Genomic DNA, 22,839 nt, shown 5'->3' with positions numbered 1-22,839 from the left:
TCGGTACAACTTGATCTACCGCCAGACGAAATAAATCAATTTTTTACTACAATTGCAGAGAATATAATTACATCTCTTCCCACTATTAATGTTGATGTCCTCTTTAATTATGGAAATTTTCTATCTCCGAGCAAGTCTTTTTTTTTTTGTCCCGTTGTGAAAGAAGAGGTCTCTCAAATAATAAAGTCTCTTAGTAATTCTAATTGTAGGGACGTTCACGAAATTAATAGCAAAATTTTAAAAGAACTTACCAAATAGTTTTAACACCTTTCACTCATCTTATTAATTTAATTTTATCAACTGGAGTATTTCCAGAAGTACTAAAATACTCAAAAGTACTACCAATCTACAAAAAAGGTGGTTCCTCAAAAACTGACAATTACAGACCCATAAGCATTGTTTCTACTTTTGGAAAAGTGATTGAAAATGTTATCAAGCAACAATATTATTCGTATTTTGAGTCAAATAATTACTTTAGCAACTCACAATATGGATTCAGAAGTGCTCGTTCTACTACGAAAGCGGTATTTAATGTTGTGAGCGAGGTGATTGAGGAGCTTGAACGCGGCAATCGCATAGCAATTTCTCTTTGCGACTTATCGAAGGCTTTTGATTACATTTCGCACGACATTTTGCCCAACAAATTAAATTACTATGGGATCAGAGGTATCCCTCTTAAGCTTATAGCTTCTTATCTATGTGGCAGACACCAGGCGGTAGTGTCTAAAGGTCATCTCTCCGATTTTCTATCCGCAAAACATGTAGTCCCACAAGGTTCGGTCTTCTTTTGTTTATTATTTATGTCAACGATTTGCCTAAATTCATATCTCCGTACAAAACCATACAATTCGCAGATGATACGACATACGTTATATCAGGAAAAAACAATAATGATTTAAAAATGTCTCATGAGGAAGTTTTTTCTAAATCTAGCTTATGGTTTGCTGCAACCAAACTAAAACTTAAGTCTGATAAAACCCAAAGCAAGTAATTTACGCAATGATCTAGTAAACAAAGAGACTGTTAAACTATTGGTAATAACCATAGATAATCGACTCAACTGGTCGGCTCATATGTCACAACTTAAGAAAAAGCTATTAAGTTCATTATTTGTTATTCGCCAACTAGCAAGGGTTGTCAACTTTGAAACATTAAAAATGACATATTTTCCTTTATTCCACTCTAACTAAAATATGGTATAAGTATATGGGGCAATTCAACAAATGCACTTCAAATTTTTAGAATGCAAAAGAAAGCTGTTAGGATTTTAGCAAGGGTTAGTTATCTAGAATACTGCCGACCTTTCTTTATCAAATTCAAAATTATACCACTACCTACTCTGTTGATATTTCAAATTCCAACTGAAATTCACAGAAAACGTGCCCATTTAATAAAGCAGTCTGATGTCAATGTTCACTATACACGAAACTGTCACTACCTACGAACAAATCGCTATAGATTAAGTCTTTCAGAAAAAAATTGTCTTTATAACTATTACAATATTTTACCAAAGAGTATTAAACAACTAAGCTGTAATAGTTTCAATAAAGTTATAAAAAAATATCTTCTAAAACAATCTTTTTACTGCTCAGAAAAATATGACTTATTGCAGAACATCCACTGAACTGCTTACCGTAACTTTGCCATAAATGTTTTTCTGTTTAATATGTGCTTGTTTGCATATTTAAGTTACGTTTTATATTCCTTGTTTAATTAATACTATGTATTTTTTTTGACTTGCTACAAACAATATTTGTATCTGTTATGTAGTTAGATAAATACTTTACTCTACTTTAACCGGAAGTAACATCAATAATGTATAATATGCAATCATCGAAAAAAAAAACCAATTAGATCATAGGTATATAATCATAAGTAGATTTTGGCTAATTCCATAGTATTCTATACACATAACCTAAGCTAATGTTTACAATATTTACAATACAATTTTGAGTATAATCTATGTATTTACAAATATTATTATTGACACCGATAATGGCATAAATGTGACGCAATGATATTTTGAATTTACAAAATGGCTGAATTAACTATCAGCGTTATTTGAATGTAGAATCCACAACCCACTCAAATTAAGATTTTTCTCTATGGCTCTGTGCAATATAAAATACGAGCGAACAAAATAAAAATTTTGATATGTTCAAAACAATTATAAAATAAAAATGAATAAAAGTGTCATAGTAGAATACACAGAATATTATAGAAAAATAAAATAACGAATGTAGAGTTATGACATAGAATGAGAAAAGAAGGAGAGAGTGAGATCATAAAAACTATTGTAATTAGAAATCTTTGCTATGTGTTGTATTAGAAATCTTTGTGTACATATGTTATATATAGTGAAGGGATCAAATTGATTATACTATACTCAGAATGCCCTGACAGAAATCTAAGCGTGTGGTTTAGTTGAAGCTCATAAGAACTCTTTAGAAATCCGGCTTAACCTAGAAAGGTTAAGATTGCTATGTTGATTACGGACCTTCGATAGGAAAAGTAATCAAAAGAAAAAAGACTTTCATAATACTGTCAAAACTGAAAATATCCAGTAGTAATAACAGCCTTTCATTATACTGCTGTTTAGTGTATTTATTTTATTGTGAACTGACAGGCTGTTTAATTTTATGGTTTTTGTTTCTGTAGGTGAAGAAAAATATTTTGTGCGTAATATAAAAAAAAATCTAATTAACACTAATACCTAATAAATAAACTATAATAATATCTAATAATAACTAATAAACTAATTAATAACAAGTTCCAAGCCTAACTACGATATGGCAACTCCAATGAATTTTCCATTTGAGATTTTGGTAGTCCTAACCTACAAAAGCATACTGTCAAAATTTCATGACATCCAAATTATTATTTACTGAGTTACAGTGTTTGAAGTGACGCTTCTTTTGTGATTTTAATAAACAATGGATTCAAAAAAATTTCGTGTGTTGATCTATCTTTGTTATTTGATATAATTCCGGAACACTGATTTATCAACTACAACCATTAAATGATGATTTGCTGAATTTAAATGGGGTCGTACCGACATCAATCATGCTGAGCTCTCTGGAAGGCCAAATGATGCAGTTATTCCCGAAAACATCGAAAAAATCCCGAAAATTATTGTAGAAAACCGCAAAGTGAAGTTACAAGAGATAGACGACACTCTTAGATTATTAACGGCTTATAAACGGCATGTTAACTATTACATATGAACATTTGAGTATGAGAAAGCTGTTTTCCAAAAAGGTGCCGCTTTTTCTCACACCAGATGGATAACATCAATGAATTGATGAGTATCGGCGCTGTTTGAACATGTTTAATCGTAATAAGTCGGAGGTTTTGTGTCGGTATGCCACAATAGATACAACATGGATCCATCACTTCACTCAGAAATCAAATGGGCAGTCAATTGAGTGTACAACCACCGGAGAGAACTGTCACAAGGCGACCAAAGATGCAAAAAACCGCCAAAAATATTATGGCCTCTGTATTTTGGGACTTGCAAGGAATAATTTAATCTACTGTTTGAAATATGGGGAAGCAATTAACTGCTACATTTGTTTATCGGAATATTTGAACACCGAAATCGTAAAGGTAAAGTCTCATTTGTTGAAAAAAAATTGTTGTTTTACCAAAACGATAAAAACGATAAAAACGATAGCAAAAATGCACGAAATGGGCTTTAAATTACTTCCGCACCCATCGTGTAGCTCAGATCTGGTTCTCAGCGATGTTTTTCTTTGTTTTCGATCAAAAAAAAATGATCCGTGATAAGAGATATCGCTTGAGAAAATAACCGCCGAAACTGAAGCGTATTTTCAAGGCAAAGATAAATCGGTTTACAAGGGCGGCATCGAAAAATTTAAAAAGTGTTGGAATAAGTGTATCACGCCTAAAATGTTACTGCCTAGAAACTTGAAAATTAATCAATGTATCTTTTTTTAAATGTCATTCTGGAAACCAATGTTTAAGTATTATTTTTCGATAAGGTGGGGTAAGTGGATGGCTTGATATGATTCTGATATAATTATCTATGGCAGGTATATGGAATATTTGTATTTATGTACCCCGAGAGGATTTATAGTGATAACTGCACGTGAATGGTGTTTTTAGGATTATTTGGCAATGGCGCCTAGGTTGAAAAAAAAATAAGAACTAAATAATAAACGAATAATTCAAAAATGATTTTAGTTTGAAATATATGAGTGGCGCGCCATTTTTTTCTTTAAAAAAATTTGGACCATTACTCGTATCCGCGTCAATGATGAATATAAAATACTTAATTATATGAAAAAAAAATGCTCAATAACTACCTCTTAAAATGCACCAAATTTGATTTGCATGCCTCGACCGGTTTGACAGCACGAAATAAATCGTCAGTTTGTAAAAAGTAAAACCTTGTACACGCTCCCTCAAGCAATAAGACGAAAACGTCCAGAAGAGCTCTCACCTTTTCTGAACGACAATGCTCGGCCTCAGGTTACCAAAGTAATGAAAGAAAATCTATAATTAAAGAAATTAATAAAGAATATTAGAGCATCCACCGCATAGTCCTGATGTATGGTCTGTGTTTTCACATCTTTGGGTTACTGAAAAAGGAGTTGAAAGGTAATTGTTTTCAGTTGTACGAAAAAGTACAAAATACCGTAAAAGAATTCTTCGAGCAATCGCAGCAAGAATTATTTAAGCATCGGTTGGTGAAACAATTGCCTTAATTGTAGAGGTAATTATTAGTGGTAGCGGTATTATATAGTGGTTAGGGGTTGGCCAGCCTGAGGTAGTATAGTAAACATCATATTTAGTAGAACTTTGTGATTTTTGTTTAATCTCGACGAATTTACGTTTTCGTATGATGTTTCGGTGAAAGTTAACTAAATAAGTATCTGCTGAACATTTTGTGATATAAGGATTGACTGTATAAGGAGCAGTAAGTTATTTGATAGTGGTTATTTAACGTTAGTTATTTGATAAGGTAGTTATACCAAACATAATACGAGCAGTGTAAATAATAGCATAACTAATTGTTTACTATTTATTTATAGCTGGGACAGTTGTTTATACACTTACGTGATAATTGGTGCTTTTATCAATTGTTTATTTGGTCTATATGCATCCTATTGTTTTTTTTTAATGGGCAACTGATAACTTTTTAATACCAAACCATAAGCAGTCACGAAGCGACGTGTCCCGGTTGTGTCAGAGTAATATGGCTATGATAAATAGGAAAGATTTAAAAAGCATCCTGGAAGAATTGTTGGGGGCAAAATTAAACCCAAGACTGGATACTTAAGATATAAAATTAAATAACGTAGCAACCAAAGAAGATGTAAACAGTCTAAGAGCGGAAATTTTAAGTTGGGATAATAACAAGTTAAAAGAGATAGTGCTCCCTCTGGAGAGCAAATTGCTGGTATAGCGGGAGATCTATGCATTACGGATAAAGTAAAAAAACTTAATAGAGCCTGAAGGGAGACAAAGAAGAAACAACTTGATTTTGAGGGGAGTGCTTCATTCCGGTAGTGAACCTTGTATTCCTGTCATTAAAAGATTTTTTACAGATATTCTTGGAATCGAGGAAGAGATCAGTGTATACAGAATGTGATGAAACCTAAAAACACAAAGATTTATGTTGACATTGACTATACAAAAGAGGTAATGGTAAGGTGGAAAAGAACAATATTGAGAAAAGTGAAGAAAAAAACAAAGAAAACGATAGAGATATTATGGTAAAACTCTCATTTGATAAACTATTAGTAGAGTCAGTGAGATATTCTTGGGATAATGAGTTGGGCTTAATGTGCGGTACAGAAAATGGGTTTGAAAAGTTAGTAAAAGACTGTAACATCAGATTAGACATAAATATGGAGATAGGGCAAAAAGCAAAAGATTAAGCAAAAGATTAAGCCACACATATGAAATCTAAGAAAGTGCCTGTGTAGGAAGTAGGGAGAGGTACTTGTGTAAAGTCTAGTGATACTTTTAAAACATTTGAATATTTTATTATAAAGTAGGAGGGATTAAGACATTACTCAGGACACCAGAATTTAATAATTATGCATGTAGTTTTCATATATTTATATTAAGTAAAACTCATGTTACGAATGTCTCAAGTTCTGTACATAATAATTTATTTGATAGTTTTAGGACATCTGTTGTACATGCCACTAGGACAAGTACATTTGGTAGAGCTGCAAGGGTAATGACCTGTGGGATAAAGCTGGAATTTAAATCTAGATATATCGTGATAAAGGGACAGATGGTAATGCGACTGACAATGTTAACTCATTATATCGATATAATATCGGCCAGGAGAAAAGTTGGAGAGAGATTTTTTAATTTAGAAAGGGTTGTTGTTGATATCACGGAGCGGAGAGGTAGAGACGAGTCTAGTCTAGATAAAGGTATAGAATGCGGAGAGCACTTTGGGGTATTGGAACCGGTAAGAACTTCTAAGGACAAAATATCCAATGCTCATGAAATGAGGATTATAGGACTTTATAAAGAAAATAATATGGTAGTTTTGAATGGTAGAACTCTAGGAGATCAGGAGGAGAATTTACTTTTGTAGGTACTTCTGGTAGCTCTGGAACAGATTTGGCTTGAATTTTAAGGGGAATAGTGCAGAGATTGTAAGATTTCTAAGTAGGTTGCAAATATTTTTCAGATCATCGGCCAAGAATCTTGGAGCTTAGGATGGTGAGGGATCAGAGGCAGGTGCATAATGAGGAAATTTTATCTTTAATACCAACACCTAAGTAGACAAAACAAGATGATAGAAATTTTGAAAATAATATAGAGGAACATATTCAGGGGTTAGACGTGAACATTATTATGCCAGTATGTTTTGTTGAGGAACTGCAAAAAATCATTAAGGAGATCGCCAAGATGGAAGGAGTAGGCGAACAGAAAGATAAGCGACAGGGTAATAGAAAAGGTAGAGAAGTATGGTTGGATCGAGAATGGGAAAGTAGATAGTCAGTTTTCTAAAAATATTTTTTTTTTGTTTTGAACCTTTTGTTTTTTTTTTCGTCTTTATAGAGGGGGGGTCTGGAATCTTCAGAAGACATCTCAGTCCAGAACGCCGCCTGACTAACTTTAGTGCAGGATTCGTTCTTCATGCTCCCGGCGATAGCTCCCGAGGTACTTTAAAATGCCCTCTCGTCGCCGAGTCTAAGCCGAACGCCTACCTGCTAAACCAGACCCTCCTCTGTCATCCAGCGATCCGGAAGCGGAATATCCGCTGTAAGACCGGCATCACTTCCGAATCACTACCTTTATTCATTCATTCCCCATTCATACATATCCACACTCTATTCATCAGCAAGGAGGCTCCCTGTCTCGTTCCAGATAGCGCGTAGAAGACACTTATCGCTCCTAGTTCGGCATCATTCCTAGATGGGTATTTTCTCCTTCCCCACAGTCTGACTTACGCATTCTAACTCATACAGTGTGACCCACTTTTCTAGCTTCACCTTTCAGCATCATTCACTCTTACCTTTAGCGTTGGTCCAGCAGTCTTTCTTCCTCTTCATTTTTCTTGATCACTGCAAAGATATAGCTGTGTATGTTAATCCAAACTAATTTATTTTCAATCATTCTCTCAATTATTTCTCTCACTGTTACAAAATTCACACCTGTCTCTCTCTCTCCATTCTGTTTCTTTCCACTATCCATCTGCTGCAATCTAAAATCGTATGTGTCACAGTGTCCGAGTATCCACAGTATAGGCATTCATCTGTATCAGCCTTTCCGATCCTATAGAGGTAGGCCCTAAAACACCCGTGTCCTGTGAGCACCTGCGTCAGGAAATAATCTAGTCGCCTGTGGCCACAGTCCACCCAATCTCTTATGTTCGGATCAGCATTTTCGTCCACTGTGCCACATCTTTCGTGTTGTTCCATTCTTCTTGCCATCTTTCAACTGACCTTTCCCTTTTCCTGTCTTCTCTCGGCCACAGTAAGGTTAGGACCCCTTCTCTCATAAAGCTCTTTTCTTTCCACCGCCAAAACATGCAACGGAACACATCCAGTGATAGTCCATAAGGCTGCCGCAGACACAGTCCTGTAAGCGCATGCCACACGCCACAGACTTGTTCTGTCTACTCGTGTCATGAGACTCCTATAGACCGTTATCTCTACCGCCTCGCTTCAGACTGGTGCCGCGTAGAGGACGATCGACTGTACAACACCGTGTAAGACCCTCCTCCTTTCGGATTTGGGTCCTCCAATGTTCGTCATCACCCTCCCCAACGCAGCCGCACAATTTATATAGATGGAACCTAAAAGAAGCTTATTGGGAGCAATATAAAGAGTTTTTGGAAGACTGCTTTTATAACTTTACTGGCGCAGAATATCCAACCACCAAAGAAAAATATATATTCTTAATCAATTGTATAAATAATGCCGCACAAAGAACTTTAAAAGAATACAGACCATTTAAGTTCAACAATCGAATACCCTCACCTTGGTGGGATGCAGAATGTGACGCCATAATTTCTGAAAGATAACATGTACTGCGGGTATACAAAGAAAACCCCACAAAAGATAATTTTCTTGCATACCAAAAATGCATGGCACTTACTAAACGAACATTAAAAGAAAAAGCTAAAAAAAGTTGGATTGAATGGTGTTCCAATCTCAACAAAAATACTCCAGCTAGCATGATATGGAAACAAGCAAAAAAAATGAATCGTAAAACAATAAACCTTGGTAAGCTACATAATGATGATTTAATAGATGAGTTTTTTAATCATGTAGCTCCCCAGACTGTTTCTTCCACTGTAAATATTGTACATACGTTCTTAGATAAAAATCATTTTTTGGCAAATAATTTTCACATTGTGTGTGTGTGTGTGTGTGTGTGTTTTATTGGCACTGGTTTTGACAACCAACTGGCCAGTCAATTTGTTTTGAGTAGTCACATTAATGAACTATATTATACTTTAAGAAATAAACAAAGTACTGCCCCGAGTTTTGATCAAATAAAGTATCCAATGTTAGAGAACTTACCAATTATAGCAAAAAGGTTTTTTCTACAAATTTTTGATGAGATGTTTGCAGGTGAGTGCAAAATTTTAGAAAAATTGTGATCACACCGATTCCTAAACAAGGTAAAGACCCTAATTTGACCCATTTTTATAGACCAATTTCTCTGCTATCATGTGTGCAAAAAACTTTCTAACGTATGATAAAACATAGGCTGGAATGGGGGCTATAAAAAACCTGCGTACGCCCTGTCAGTTTGCATACAAAAAAGGAATGGGTACGCTAGATGCACTTACAACCTTAGTAACAAATATTCAAAATCATCTCTCTAGAAATATCTTTCTTCCAACAATTTCTATTGATATTGAGAAAGCATATGACACCTTAAGCTTGAAGGTAAAATATGGCTTGGCAAAAATATTTTGAGTAAAAAAATTATTATTGATTTTAAAATTCCTAAGGCAATAGTATATACTATTACCGGATTGTATTTACAAAGAAATGTTTATGTCAGGGATTTTAACAACTATTTATTAGGCCCAAGATATGTTTTTACAGGAATTCCACAAGAAGCTGTCTTAAGTCCTTTTTTTTTCAATTTATACACAGCTGACCTACATAAATTAAAGTTTGAAAAATATCTTTTTAAGATCATCCAATATGCAGATAACTTCAGCATATACTGTGAAACAAAAAAGAGAGATGAAGCTTTTGGATTTTTAATGAATACTTACAACGTTGTAGAAATATGATTGGAAGAAAACCTTATTATTATAGTATATATAGTTCATATTACCGGTAAATCTCCGTTTAACGTTTTATCTGCCCTAGCGACTCAAAATAGATTTTGTAAGATTTTACTTTAGTTCAAAAAAGCTTGTTTTTACTTTTTACCTTTGTTTTCTTTCCTTTATATGTTTAATCCTATTTACCATGGCCTAGTTTTCCTATGTATGTTATATATTATAATGTCCTGATGGGCCCCTGGACATGAAGCGGGTGACCCTTGTTAATTGTATGTGTTTATGGATATATATGTGTATGAATATATATATTTTCTTCTCTTTTCAATAATTGTTGTACTAATTCCCCAACTTTAAACTTATCTATTTTAGTATATTCGATTGCAAATAATTCAAAAACTTTTTACTGCGCTTAATGAGATAAATTTTCATGTCTCAGGTATTTATATCTATGAACCTGGGACATGAAATTATGATTGGCAGGGATAAACAGACTCATGGACTGGTGAAGAGAAGAATCGGCATTGGATGGGCAGCATTTGGAAAACTGAGAGAAACTTTTAAAAGTGAGCTGCCCACATGCCTAAAGAGAAAGGTATTCGATCAGTGCGTCCTCCCAGTCTTGACGTACGGAGCAGAAACACTTACCTTAACAAAAGCAGCAGCTACCAAACTGAGAGTCACGCAGAGAAGAATGAAGCGGTCCATGTTAGGAATAACTCTGCGAGACAGAATAACCAACGAAGACATCAGGAGAAGAACCGGAGTGACTGACATCATCGAGAAGATAGCCAGACTAAAATGGAGATATGCATCAATTCCCTTAGAGACATTTCGTCTGCACTTTTTGGGTCTCCTAAATCCAGCGCTACAGTCGAACCAACTAAGTTATGAGGAGCCTTATATTAACGATGAAAGTATTGATGGGAGTTTTGATATAACGGAATTAGATGTACCGCTCACAAGCATAAAGAATAATGACATACCTGCACCAACAGGATACCGGCCGAGTTTCATAAAAATCTTTTTAGTTACTTTCTAATTACTAGTAAAGCAAAATTATTGGTTGCTTTTAATATAATGTTCAATCGAGCATCAGTTCCGGACTCTTTCCCTTTGCACAAGAAAGGTGCGACAGATAATGTAATGAATTACAGGGGAATAAGTTACCTGAATGTAGTAGCCAAGCTGTTTTCGTCTTTTTTACTGGGCCGAATAAAGAAGTGCGCAGAGTCTGAGATTTTACTGAAATACCAGACAGGTTATAGAGACGGATATTGCACAGTAGATCAACTGTTTAATTTAACAAGCTTTATTAAAAAACAAAGAGCAAGAAGTTACAAGACAACTTATGCTTTGTTTTGGGAAGTTTGGGGAAGGAATACTATGTCACGTTATTTTAACTATGAGATGGGCGTTAGGCAAGTGTGCATTCTTCATCATTATCCTCTTCCATTTTTCGCCACTCTCTTCACGTGTGCACTCTTAGTCCCTGCTATTTGCTCTATTTTTTAATAACCTACATGATTTTTCTATAAGAAGGCGTTGATTTAAATGGATTTTTCACTAGAATGTTACTTTATGCTGATGATATGGTAGTATTGGCAAGCAGTCCAGAGTTTTAGAAGTCAAAAATTATTGTGTTGTGTTGTAGACAAGGGGGTGGAGTTATTAAAGAAGAGTGGAAAATAAATAGAGAAATCGTGAGATTCCTTAATAATTATTGCTATTTGGGAGTAAAATTAACACCGCGGCTATCTTTTAGTGTCCACTTTAACAAAAAACGATGAGCGGGCATAGTAGCTATAAACATGATTTGGCGACAGGTTTTAGCTAAGGAAAATCTTCCACTATCATCTGTGCATTTGAAAGAATAGTCTGATCTCTTCTGACTTACTGAGCTTAAGTTTGGGAACTTGCGGAATTTAAAAAAGTTGAGAAGGTGAGAAGGTTTTTTATAAAAAAAATGTTGAATATTCCTAGGAACTGTCCAAACTACATGTTGGATTTAGAAACTAAAATTGAGCATGTGTATCCATTTACGAAAAATTACATAAAAATTATGTCAAGAGAGTGCTACAGCATAAGGAAAGATGCCTGACAAAATTTCTTCTGTAGGAAATGATAAGATTAAACTGTGGTTAAAGAAGAGATTGGGAAAAATTTGGGGAAAGTTGGGAAGTGGAATTTAACACAGACTGGAAGGATAGAAATTTTTGGGTTGATGAGGTGTAATAGGTTATAGGAGCAATTCATGCTGGGAAAAGAACACCAGCATTAGAGAGAGCAACTGAATCTAATTTCTGCAATCATTATAGAAGTTTAATTGGATTCTGCATTCACACAACTTATATGATGAATGAAGTTTATTTTAATGATATAAGGTGGATATTTATGATTAGATGTGGTATATTATATCTTAATAATAGACCTGGTAGGGCTGATGATAGGAAAATGTGTGCTTTGTGTAATAAAAGAAGGTGGAATATATCCTGCATTTTAAGAGGCGATGCTCGGTACTACGTGAATACAAAATGACGTGGTTCGTAAAAAGTAGATTGGAAATGGAAGAATTGTTAGAATTTATGATAGGTTTGGGCTAGAGGGAACTAGTTGGATATGCAAGGGATGCACGGACGTATAGATATAATTTTGTGTTGGAACTATTAGCCTCATGATGTGCAAACATGTAAAATGTAATCTAATTTTTTTATTTTTAATTTATATTTATCAATAATGAGTGGCATTTTTCTCTTTATTAAATTGATTACCCTTAATACTCTTATCATTGCGTGTTCTTGTGTCTGGTTTAATCATATCCTAGGTACGGAATATTACAATTTGTTTTTTTTTTTAAACGATCGCTTTAGGATATGTTTGTATTACTAATAACTTTAAAATCATAATTTTGTTGTTGTCTGGGGTCGTATGGGGGAATAAATGTTTGTTTTATTAGAAGAGCTATTAATTTAAGCAATTACTGTATTTTAAAACAATAAGATTAACATAGAAACATAGTGGTAATTATTTGTAGATATACTTGCCAATAATTTTTTTCTGGATCAAAGATATGTTTCAATTGAACAAGCCTCGTAATTAGAAAAGCAGGTTCTACAAAGCGATAATAGTAAGTAGGATAATGATGATCGATATGATTATCCTTCGTAAGCAACATAGTAAATTACAAAATGTCCAAAAGAGAACAAAACATCTAATTAAGAAAATATTTACTACATTTATTAAAGGTTGCAAACTACCATCTAGACGCCTGTTTACGTGAAAATCACCTAGAGACAATGGAGAAGACGTTATTATAAGAAACCGAATAGACTATATATTTGTTAACAAAAGATATCGAAATAGTTTCAACAGTGTTAAAACTGGAAACGGAAAAACTGTAAAAAACATGACATGAGAAAACTGAAATGTAGTGAAGTAAAAGAAATAGTCAGCAAAACAATAAATAGAAAATTCAAAGAAATCGATAATACAACGAAAATCACATAAGAGAAGATAGAATCCCTCAATAAAACGATAGACGACATTAAAGACAGTTTTATGAAGGACGAAGAAGGTAAGAATAAGACATGGAAGACGACAGAGACTCTGCAACGGATGGAAAAAAGAAGGAAAACAAGAACAATAACTCTATGTATAAAACATTACAACAGCACCACCTATACTAGTGGCAGAAATAAGAGCAGCCATAATATCACTAAAAGAAGGGAGTGCTCCATTACCAGACGGAGTACAGTCTGAATTTCCTAAACTTCTTGATGATGAATCTTTAAGAATACTGTCTAAAATCTTTAATATTATCTATGTCACAGGCAATATTCCAAAAGATTGGCTAGTTTCAGAATTTATTACGTTACTAAAGAAACAGGAAGCGAAAAGTGCGGAGAATATAGGCTAATAAGTCTAATAAGCCATACACTAAAACTTTGTCTTAAAATTATACATCGCAGAATATACAAGCTATGCGAAGAGAGAATACAAGACACACAGTTTAGATTCATGAAAGGCGTAGGTAAGAGAGATGCACTGTTTAGTCTAGAGGTATTATTCCAAAGATGCAGAGATATCTACACCTGGTTTGTGGACGACCAAAAAGCATTTGACACAGTTCAGCATCGAAAAATGATGGATGTTCTAACAAAAGCTCAAATAGATGATAAAGACCCGCGTATAATTCAAAACTTATACTGGAACCAATCAGCCATAATAAGAACAAATCTTAGAGATAAACCGACGAAAGCGATACAGATTCTGCGAGGCCTTAGACAAGGATGTATAGTTTCACCTATGTTATTCAACCTATATTCAAATAAAACATTTAGTGAAGCCTTAAAAAATTGCGAACATGGTATCCTTTTAAATGGAGAACGCCTAAACGACATCTGCTATGCAGATGACACCGTTATTTTCGCAGATAGTCTAAACAGTTTACAGCAACTAATAAACAAAGTTAATAAAGCAAGTAAAAGATTTGCACTACAAGTAAACATATCAAAAACTAAATTTATGGTAATCAGCAAAAGTAAAATTAGGGACGTCCAACTGCTTATCAAGAATACAACAGTGGACCGAGTAAAATGTAGAATAGAGAAGGCTAGGAGTGCATTCAACAACATGACCAAACTCTTTAAAAGCCACAACCTTAATCTGGAGATAAAAGTAAGACTCCTACGATGTTATATCTTTTCGATATTATACTACGGAGTTGAATCCTGGACACTCACTGAAGCGATGGAGAAAAAACTTGAAGCCTTCGAGATGTGGCTATACAGAAGAATCAGCTAAGGATATGATGCACGGACAAAATAACTAACGAGACTGTACTACGAAGAATGGGGAAAGAAAGAGAGGTGATGTATACCATTAAAAAGGGAAAGTTAGAATATTTCTGACATATAATGAGAAACGACAATAAATACAGATAACCGAAAGTAATCCTTCAAGGCAAAGTATTCGGAAAGCGAGGAATTGGGAAAAGGAGAATATTATGGTTAAAAAACCTAAGGAAATGGTTCTCCACAACAACTAATATATTTAAAGCATCAGTTAATAAAATAATTATGGCCAGAATAATCGCCAATATTTGAAACGGATAGGCACTAAAGGAAGAAGAATAGAGGTCGAATGAGTAGTTTTATAGTGAACTGTATTTGGAATTTTAATACTTATGTAAAAAAAAATATTACCTAGTAAAGAAGTAGTTATCATATTATACCGAAGTCAGCATATGAACATGCTAAGAAATATATATGTCAACAAAAAAGATATCTATAATCATGAGCTTAAAAGAAACTGATCAAAATAAGGCGATGAACTATTTTGTATTTGTTAATAAAGCAATATGTAGATCAAATGGTGAAATGAAAAGTGGTTTATATGGTGTTCAATATCTAAATGTTAGGAATATAAAATACTAAAGTTATGTTCTATGAAAACATAAAACTACAACTAACTACATAAGCGCGATAATAACTTTTAAATTTATTTAAAGTAACAAAATTGTACATATTAAAAACTTCGAATTATGCAATAGTTTTATACTAAAATGTATTTATAGCGTCCACATTCATATAGAAGTACTTTAACTGTAAAGGTGATTAAACGGAACATAAAGTTCTTACCATTATGAAAGAATTTTGGACTTGATTTATCAGCTGCATAATATTCGCCGCTCATAATTCCATAAGTTGCTTTCACTGAATTGACTACGAGTGGAACATAGATAAATAAAAACCCGTCAGAAATAAAAAATTAACTCTAGTTTGAGAACCATCAGATTTGACAAATATATCTACCTGTTATTATGAATACTCAATGTCAGATATAAAAGATAGATTAATTCATTCAAAAAACCTTAAAAATTTTTGACTAATACTATACAATAATACCTCCAAATATCAGCCATGAATATTAACTGAAAAAATGACCGATATAAGGAGGCGATTGCTTTTAAGAGAAATTTATTATTAAATAGAAAAAATACATTGCTTTTTTCTTTATTAAAATAATCGTAACTAGCGGCCCAACTCGACATCGAGTTTTTTAAATGAAATTTAATAATTAATAATCTTAATGAGAAAATAAAAGTCTTAATAAAAAAAAGTTTTATAATTTAAAAAAATCGACCGGAAGTAAAAATATTTTTATCAATAACTTAAAAACTATAAATGATAATTTCGTGAACTTACATTTTTGAACTATACGTTGAATTCTCTATTGATTTGACTAATAAAAACGAAACCGGAAGTCGACCTCAAAACCGGAATGCAATTTTTAGTTCATCAAATGTCGACATGGATATCATTTAGCAGTTAATTTTGCATGCTGATCACGGATCCGGTGTCAGATTTGCTCTATCTTGATGTTTTATGCGCGTTTCGGGTCACTTCCGGTGTCGGATCGCAACCGGAAGTACTTTTTAGATTCGTCTCGACGAGACCTTTCGATCCATATATACATTGTGGGGTCTAGAACTTAAAGTAAATTTTAACTTCCGGTCATCTCAAAACCGGAAGTGAATTTTTGTACCAAAAGTATATCTTGACAATCTCATACGTAATACTAATAATATTCCGAAAAAATATTTTAATTATCTAATATGGTTTTTGAGTAAAGTGGTGGACAAGAAAAGGGCTTAGCGTTTTAGTATATAAGGTACTACATAGTATATACTTTTTGCTTCTTACATTTTCTACATAAAGCATTAAAAAAAGATATAAGTATTTCAAAACAAAATATACGTATATATTATGTTATCAAACTTTGATTTCTGTTTTATGTAGTATTCTATGTAGTATAAGATGGAAATCACTTATGAAATCAAATTATTTCTTTCTGTTTTAAACAATTATAAATCACGCTGGGATCCGTCGACTTTTATACATAAATATTTATGTGTTTTTTAAACATAAATTTAAATGTACAGGGTGACTAAAGCAAGCCTATTCTCTGTTCACAAATTGTTGAGAGCACGAAATATGCCTCAAACTCATAAAACGGTCGTAAATCATAGGCGTTCCTAACGTGTTTATTCATTAAATAATAATATAATGTTTTAATACTGTTATATATAATAATAGTTCGACTTGAGCAGCCGAACAGTACGGACGTGAGAGAGAAGCGTGCTTAGGTGGGGGCGACTGACCTATTGTCAACGGAGCTTTTCAGCTCCCGGTGGGTAAGACACCGAATGTGGCATAGGCACTTGTCCTACATATTAGCAAAAAGCGGATGCGAGGTTGTTACTAGTTAAACCGTCGAGGAGCTGTTTTTATAGGCTCCTCGCGGAGGCTATAATAGCTTCGCGTTTGCGAAGAATTCGGGATCACCTCAGTGTGTCGTCAGGGATGACACTGTAAGGCCTTGACATTTGACAAGGTCGGACAGAAACGGCCCCTGCTCCTGAGGTGTGAGAAACAGGAAGAGGATCCCTCACTGTGAATACAGGGAGTGTACCTGGGACGGCACCCAGTAAGCCGTACTGACAGCGGTCAGTCGGTGGAAAAAAAACAGAGTCGTCTAAGTAGAATTTTCTTATATCTTATGAACTATTTGTTCACTGCTTTACGGCAATATGAGTGATATTCCCCCCCCCCAGAAAGTGTTGTCACCTGCGTGAAGAAGAAGAAGAGAATGATTTAGCCGAATCATCAAACCCCTCTGTTGACAGCTCGATCGAGCTATATAATAAATTTATTAAATCGACTAATCCCGCGATCGACGACATAGAAATCGTAATATCTGACGATGACTCCTATCTGCCCGAGTTGGAGGAAGAAAAAAGCGAAATCGACACCGATGACGATATCAATACGATGGACGCCATCGACGAAGAGCCGAGCCCAGCTGTGGAATCGCGCGAAGCCCCACCCCCAACTGTAGTAGAGACACAACCCGCCGTGGACAACGTCTCCAAAAATGAAGCCGAGCCCGAAATCGGCAAGAAAGTGAAAAGGCTAAGGCCCAAAGAAGACTCTTCGGAAGAAGAAGAAGAAAAGAAAAAGGCCAGAGAAATGGCGAAAAGGGAAAAGGCCAATGAGCTTTTAAGGTCGGTCAATGTACTGACGGAACAGATCAAATCCCTTAAAGAAGAAAGCCGTATCCGCGAGGAAAAGGCAAATAAACAAATCCAAGACCTTCTCGCTCAGATGACTGAGCTGAGAAACGAAAACAAAGAAAAGGACAAGGAGATACAAAAACTTGTACAACATATAATGGCATTAACAGCAGCCAAGGAGAAAGAAGAGTCAATAATGGAAATCGACCCGTGGAAAGCCTCCCTCGATAATGACGTTGTAAAGCTAGTGGAACTAGGAATCGGTTCACCTCCCCCCGTAAAGCCATCTGGTAGCAAAGGCAAGCCTAAAGAGCCGGAAAGAATCATAACAACCAAAGAACCTGCAGGTTGGACACAAGTCCAAAACAAAAAAGGAAAAAAGACAGGCACCACTACTGAGAAATCAGACAGTAGTGTGAAAACAAAAATAAGCGTCGCCGAAAAGCAGACGCAGATAATAAATCAGCGGAAAGAAATCGAATTTAACAAGGCTGCGAAAGAGGCTCATGAAAGAAGCCAGAAAAAGAAAACTGCCCAAAATAACTTGAGCAAAAATAGCCAAGTTGAAAAAGAAAACGACGTACCAAAAGACTCACCGCAAACAAGCGAGGAGCCTATAGTAAAAGAGCCGAAACCACCGGCGATAATCCTAAAAACTGTAGGAGAACACCAAAAAATCCTGCAGAGAGCAGCCAACCAAGGCATAATATCAGTAAACAAGTTTGCACGATCAGGCAGATCGATAGTTATTAACACAAAAACCAGAAAAGATTACCTAGGAATGGTACACATCCTAGAAGAACACAGTCGAAAAGTAGAATTCATCGCATATCCCATAGATAGCGATAAACTAAAAAGAGTCATTATAAAAGGGCTATCTGCTACTACTAGCACAGTAGCAATTAAAGACGAACTATACAATAAAGGAATAGAAGCAACAAGGGTGATCAATATGATCTCCAAAAAAGCTGATAAAAAAGTACTGCCACATTTCATCGTCACCCTCAAAGAGGAAGACGTTGCAAAAATTAAAAAAATATCTGATATATGCTACATGCGCATCTATGTGGAGGATGAATTCAAAATCACAACAGACACCCTACAGTGTTATAACTGTCAAGGGTTCTATCACAGCTCAAAGGCTTGCCATTGCGGATCCAGATGTGTAAAATGCGGAGAAAACCACATCAGTAACGACTGTGAGAAAAGCCGGGAAACCGACCCCAAATGTGCAAACTGTGGTGAAGCGCACACAGCAAATTATAGAGGATGCTCTAAGGCCCCCAAAAAGAAAACACCTGCCCCAACAAGACCGGTAGGAAGACCCATAAACAGCGCTCCAATCAACAAAGGAGTCAGCTACGCACAGGCAGCGAAAAAATCCGCTGAAACCACCTCAGAATCTCCAGCACAACCACAAGAAGTGTCGGCACAGGACGCAGCTACCCTCATCGCAAACTTCCATACAGAGTATAATAACAAAATGATGGAAATGATGTCCATGATGGACAAAGCAACAAAAATGATGACTGCATTTGGAGAAGCCGTCCGAAAATGTTAGCAAACCAAAACGAAGATCTACGCATTGGGTCATGGAATTCCGGCGGAATATTCAAAAAGATCAACCTTCTGGATGAAATAATAAACAGATTAGAGCTCGATATCGTAGCCCTTCAAGAAACTAAACTAGTGGAAAGGAAAAAAAACAAAATTTCCAGGCTACGATATCTATAGAACGGATCATAGAGCATTATCAGGAGGAACAGCTATATTAGTCAAAAGGGGACTCGAACACGAGCACATCCCAACACCAGACGGACTGGTGACAATGGAAGCCACAATTATTCGACTTAAGGCCAACAACGAAACACTAAAAATAGTGTCAGCTTACGTTAGACCACATGATCCGATTTTCAACGAAGATTTGAGCCTAATACTGAACTCAGAAGAGCCAACTATAATTATTGGAGACCTAAATGCTAGATCTCCCAATTGGTTTGACAGGACGACCAACCGAAACGGAAGATATCTCTGCAACCATCTCGAGAACAGACCGAACACATATGTCATCGGACCAACAGAACCGACATGTTTCCACGGAGAACTCCCTACGTATCTCGACATTGCAATCCTACACAACGTGGGTCAACAATACGAGATACACTCTCTAAATGAAGGCGATTCGACACATAACCTAATCGTCCTGACCCTGGGCGCAACAGAATTGAACTATTTGCAGCCCCACAACAGAAAGAAAACAAGTTGGCCAAACTTTAGAAGAATTGTGAGCGAGAACATCGGTAACATCCCAACAATTAATAATATTACAGAACTAGAAGACAGTGTAATAAAACTAGAACAAGCAATAAACAATGCTATCGATGCCAGCTCCAAAACCGAAACAATCACAAGACAAAAAGGAAGATTCAGGGATATAAGTATAGAACTTCAAAACCTAATCAAAGAGAAAAACCGGAAAAGAAGAAGAGCCTACCGCACAAGAATGGTAGAAGACAAAAGGATTGCAAATGAGCTAGACAGGGAAGTGAAAAAATAACTTCAAAATCATAGAAATGAAAGCTGGGACTCCTATATCGATGAGCTAAATCCTAACAAATCCGCCTTCTGGAAGTTATCTAAAATCCTTCGAAAGGACAAGAAACCCATACCTCCCCTACACGGAGTAAACGGGATTGTCCATACGGAAATCGACAAAGCCGAAGTCATGAAGGACGAACTAGAAAGGGCGTGTAGAAACAACGAAGACCCCGACGATGACATAGACTTTGAAGAAGAGGTAGAAAGAACAGCGAGAAGACTTAGAAGGAAAAAGGGCAGAATAGGTATTACACATACATCTCCCGAAGAAATAAAGAAACTTATAAAAATGACAAATGCCAAAAAAGCCCCAGGACCCGACAACATCACAAATAGGGCGCTGAAAAATCTACCAACAAAAGCTATTGTTTATATCACTAACATAATAAACAACATGCTAAAACTACGATATTTCCCAGATAGGTGGAAAGAGGCACACGTAATAATGATTTACACATCTGTGAACACTCCTGTGAATTACAGGTACTACGACTTACAGAATTCATCACCAAAGGATTTAATGAAAAAATGTACACAGCTACAGCTTTTCTGGACGTCAGCAAAGCCTTCGACAGAGTCTGGCACCATGGACTCATCTATAAAATGAATGAATTTCTTTACAGTGAGGCGATGACATGCCTCCTTGCGTCATATCTTGCCAACAGAAGGTTCAGAGTTCGAATAGGGGCAACCCTATCCGAAGTCGGGACCCTGGAGGCGGGTGTGCCTCAGGGAGCGGTGCTGTCGCCGTACCTGTACACCATCTATACGGCCGACACGCCAAAAGAGCCAGGCTCTCTGTTGAGTCTTTACGCTGACGACACAGCATGTAACCGTTTCAAAAGATTTAAAAGAAACTCATTATATATTTCGATTATATTTTTTTTTTTTAATAAAACTAATAGCCCCATCTATCTGTCAAGTACCTACCTGTAGCCGACTCAAGGGTTCTTCTGTAATTCCCAAATATATCCGGTAGATGAGCATATTTTTCAACTTGTCACTCACGCCCAATTTCCAGATTCAGGCGCCATGACAGCGCTTCGCTCTTTTCTGTTAAGACCGTCCAACCGTTAAGACGTGTTTCCAAAGTGGGTCTCAATTCAGAGGTGAGCAAATAAATCCTTTTCTTGTCCATATTTCAGATAGATATTTATTTTTTTAGACCCTTATCGGAGAGGCTATAATGCTGATATTATATTTCTAATACTCGTCGCAAGATAGTATTGCTATGGAGTTATTCCAGATCATGGCCCAGTAGCAGTATCTTTTTATGGAATCCCTAACCCCTCTTATCTAGGATGGTGGTGATTTGATATAGTACGTAGCTGAATCAATTTGGTGACTGATTAAATAAGAGGAGAAACAGAGCAGATTAAGGTTGTACCAATTTTTATTATACCTACTTTCAAGACAACAGAAATGATTATGAACTCAAAAAAAAATGAAAATATAGTGAAGTGTTCTAATTTAATTTAAAGGTTTATTTTCTTCATTGTTCCTAGTTGATAAATAACTATATTATTTTCAATGTAAACAAATTTCGAAATTTGGGGTTAATATATATATATATATATATATACATTCATTTTCTTTATAACCAATTTTTAATTTAATGCGATACAAAGATTTTTTGTTTATGATAATGTTAACATAAAATAATATTTTGGAATCCCTTTGGCATGACGTAACTTTTAATGTTTTCTTTTTGTTCAATACTAAGAAATAATAAAGAATAGTTTTCTTGTAAACTTTCAATAAATCTTAATTTTTTTTTGCTCTTCCCCTTCGAGGATAAACCAGGGGTGGCGTCCAATAATAAATAATAATTCCATATTATCTAATTGTGCTTGAATTTAAAATACGATATAGTTTCTATAACCCCGCCCTATTCTCTTCGACAACGAGCGATTCTGGCCTTGTAATATTATTGTAGCACGCCCAGTGTTACAAAATGGCGCCCTCCGACGTGGGGCATGTTTTAGATTTGCTCCATTTGTACCTTCGTTACAAAATGTCGCCCAGCGTGTGGGGCTTTTGAATATTCCTGTATCTTCAGTTTTTTTTTCAATATTATTAGTTGTTTTGTACCCCCCTGTATATGTGGTTAATTAAGTCTGTATGTTTTGAACCATTTTTTTGGTTAAATTGTGTATTTGTTTTATCCAATTTTTCATTAAATCAACACTGCTACTATTTTAGAATTTTTTGCAAAGTATTTATATGTATTCGTTTTTAATCTTCGTAAAATTGCGTAGAAATATTCTCGTCGTATTTTTAATTTTGTGAAATACATAATACGTATTTGGAATGTTTATTACGTGTGCATTTTAATGGTCGTATTTTGAATGGTAAGATAATCGTCTGTTTATTCCCAGTCCGTCTATGTAAACATTCCATAAGTGAAAAATGAATTTTGTTTATTTCT

The 22,839-nt window shown here is 35.3% G+C and overlaps 1 protein-coding gene across 1 annotated transcript in view; it reads right to left on the bottom strand.

Annotated features, from left to right (window-relative positions):
* LOC140443466 (uncharacterized) overlaps positions 1–15,553 on the bottom strand; it is a 132,727-nt gene extending 117,174 nt beyond the window's left edge. Inside the window, exon 1 of the mRNA XM_072534751.1 lies at positions 15,379–15,553. Within this exon, the coding sequence (XP_072390852.1) occupies positions 15,379–15,433 (55 nt within the window). The 5' untranslated portion in view covers positions 15,434–15,553. The remainder of the gene's footprint in view (positions 1–15,378) is intronic.
* Between the last annotated feature and the right edge of the window lie 7,286 nt (positions 15,554–22,839).

This window comes from Diabrotica undecimpunctata, chromosome 6, assembly GCF_040954645.1.
Source record: "Diabrotica undecimpunctata isolate CICGRU chromosome 6, icDiaUnde3, whole genome shotgun sequence".
In the NCBI taxonomy this organism is placed as follows: Eukaryota; Metazoa; Arthropoda; class Insecta; order Coleoptera; family Chrysomelidae; genus Diabrotica; species Diabrotica undecimpunctata.
This window is presented reverse-complemented; position numbering and strand designations above follow the sequence as displayed.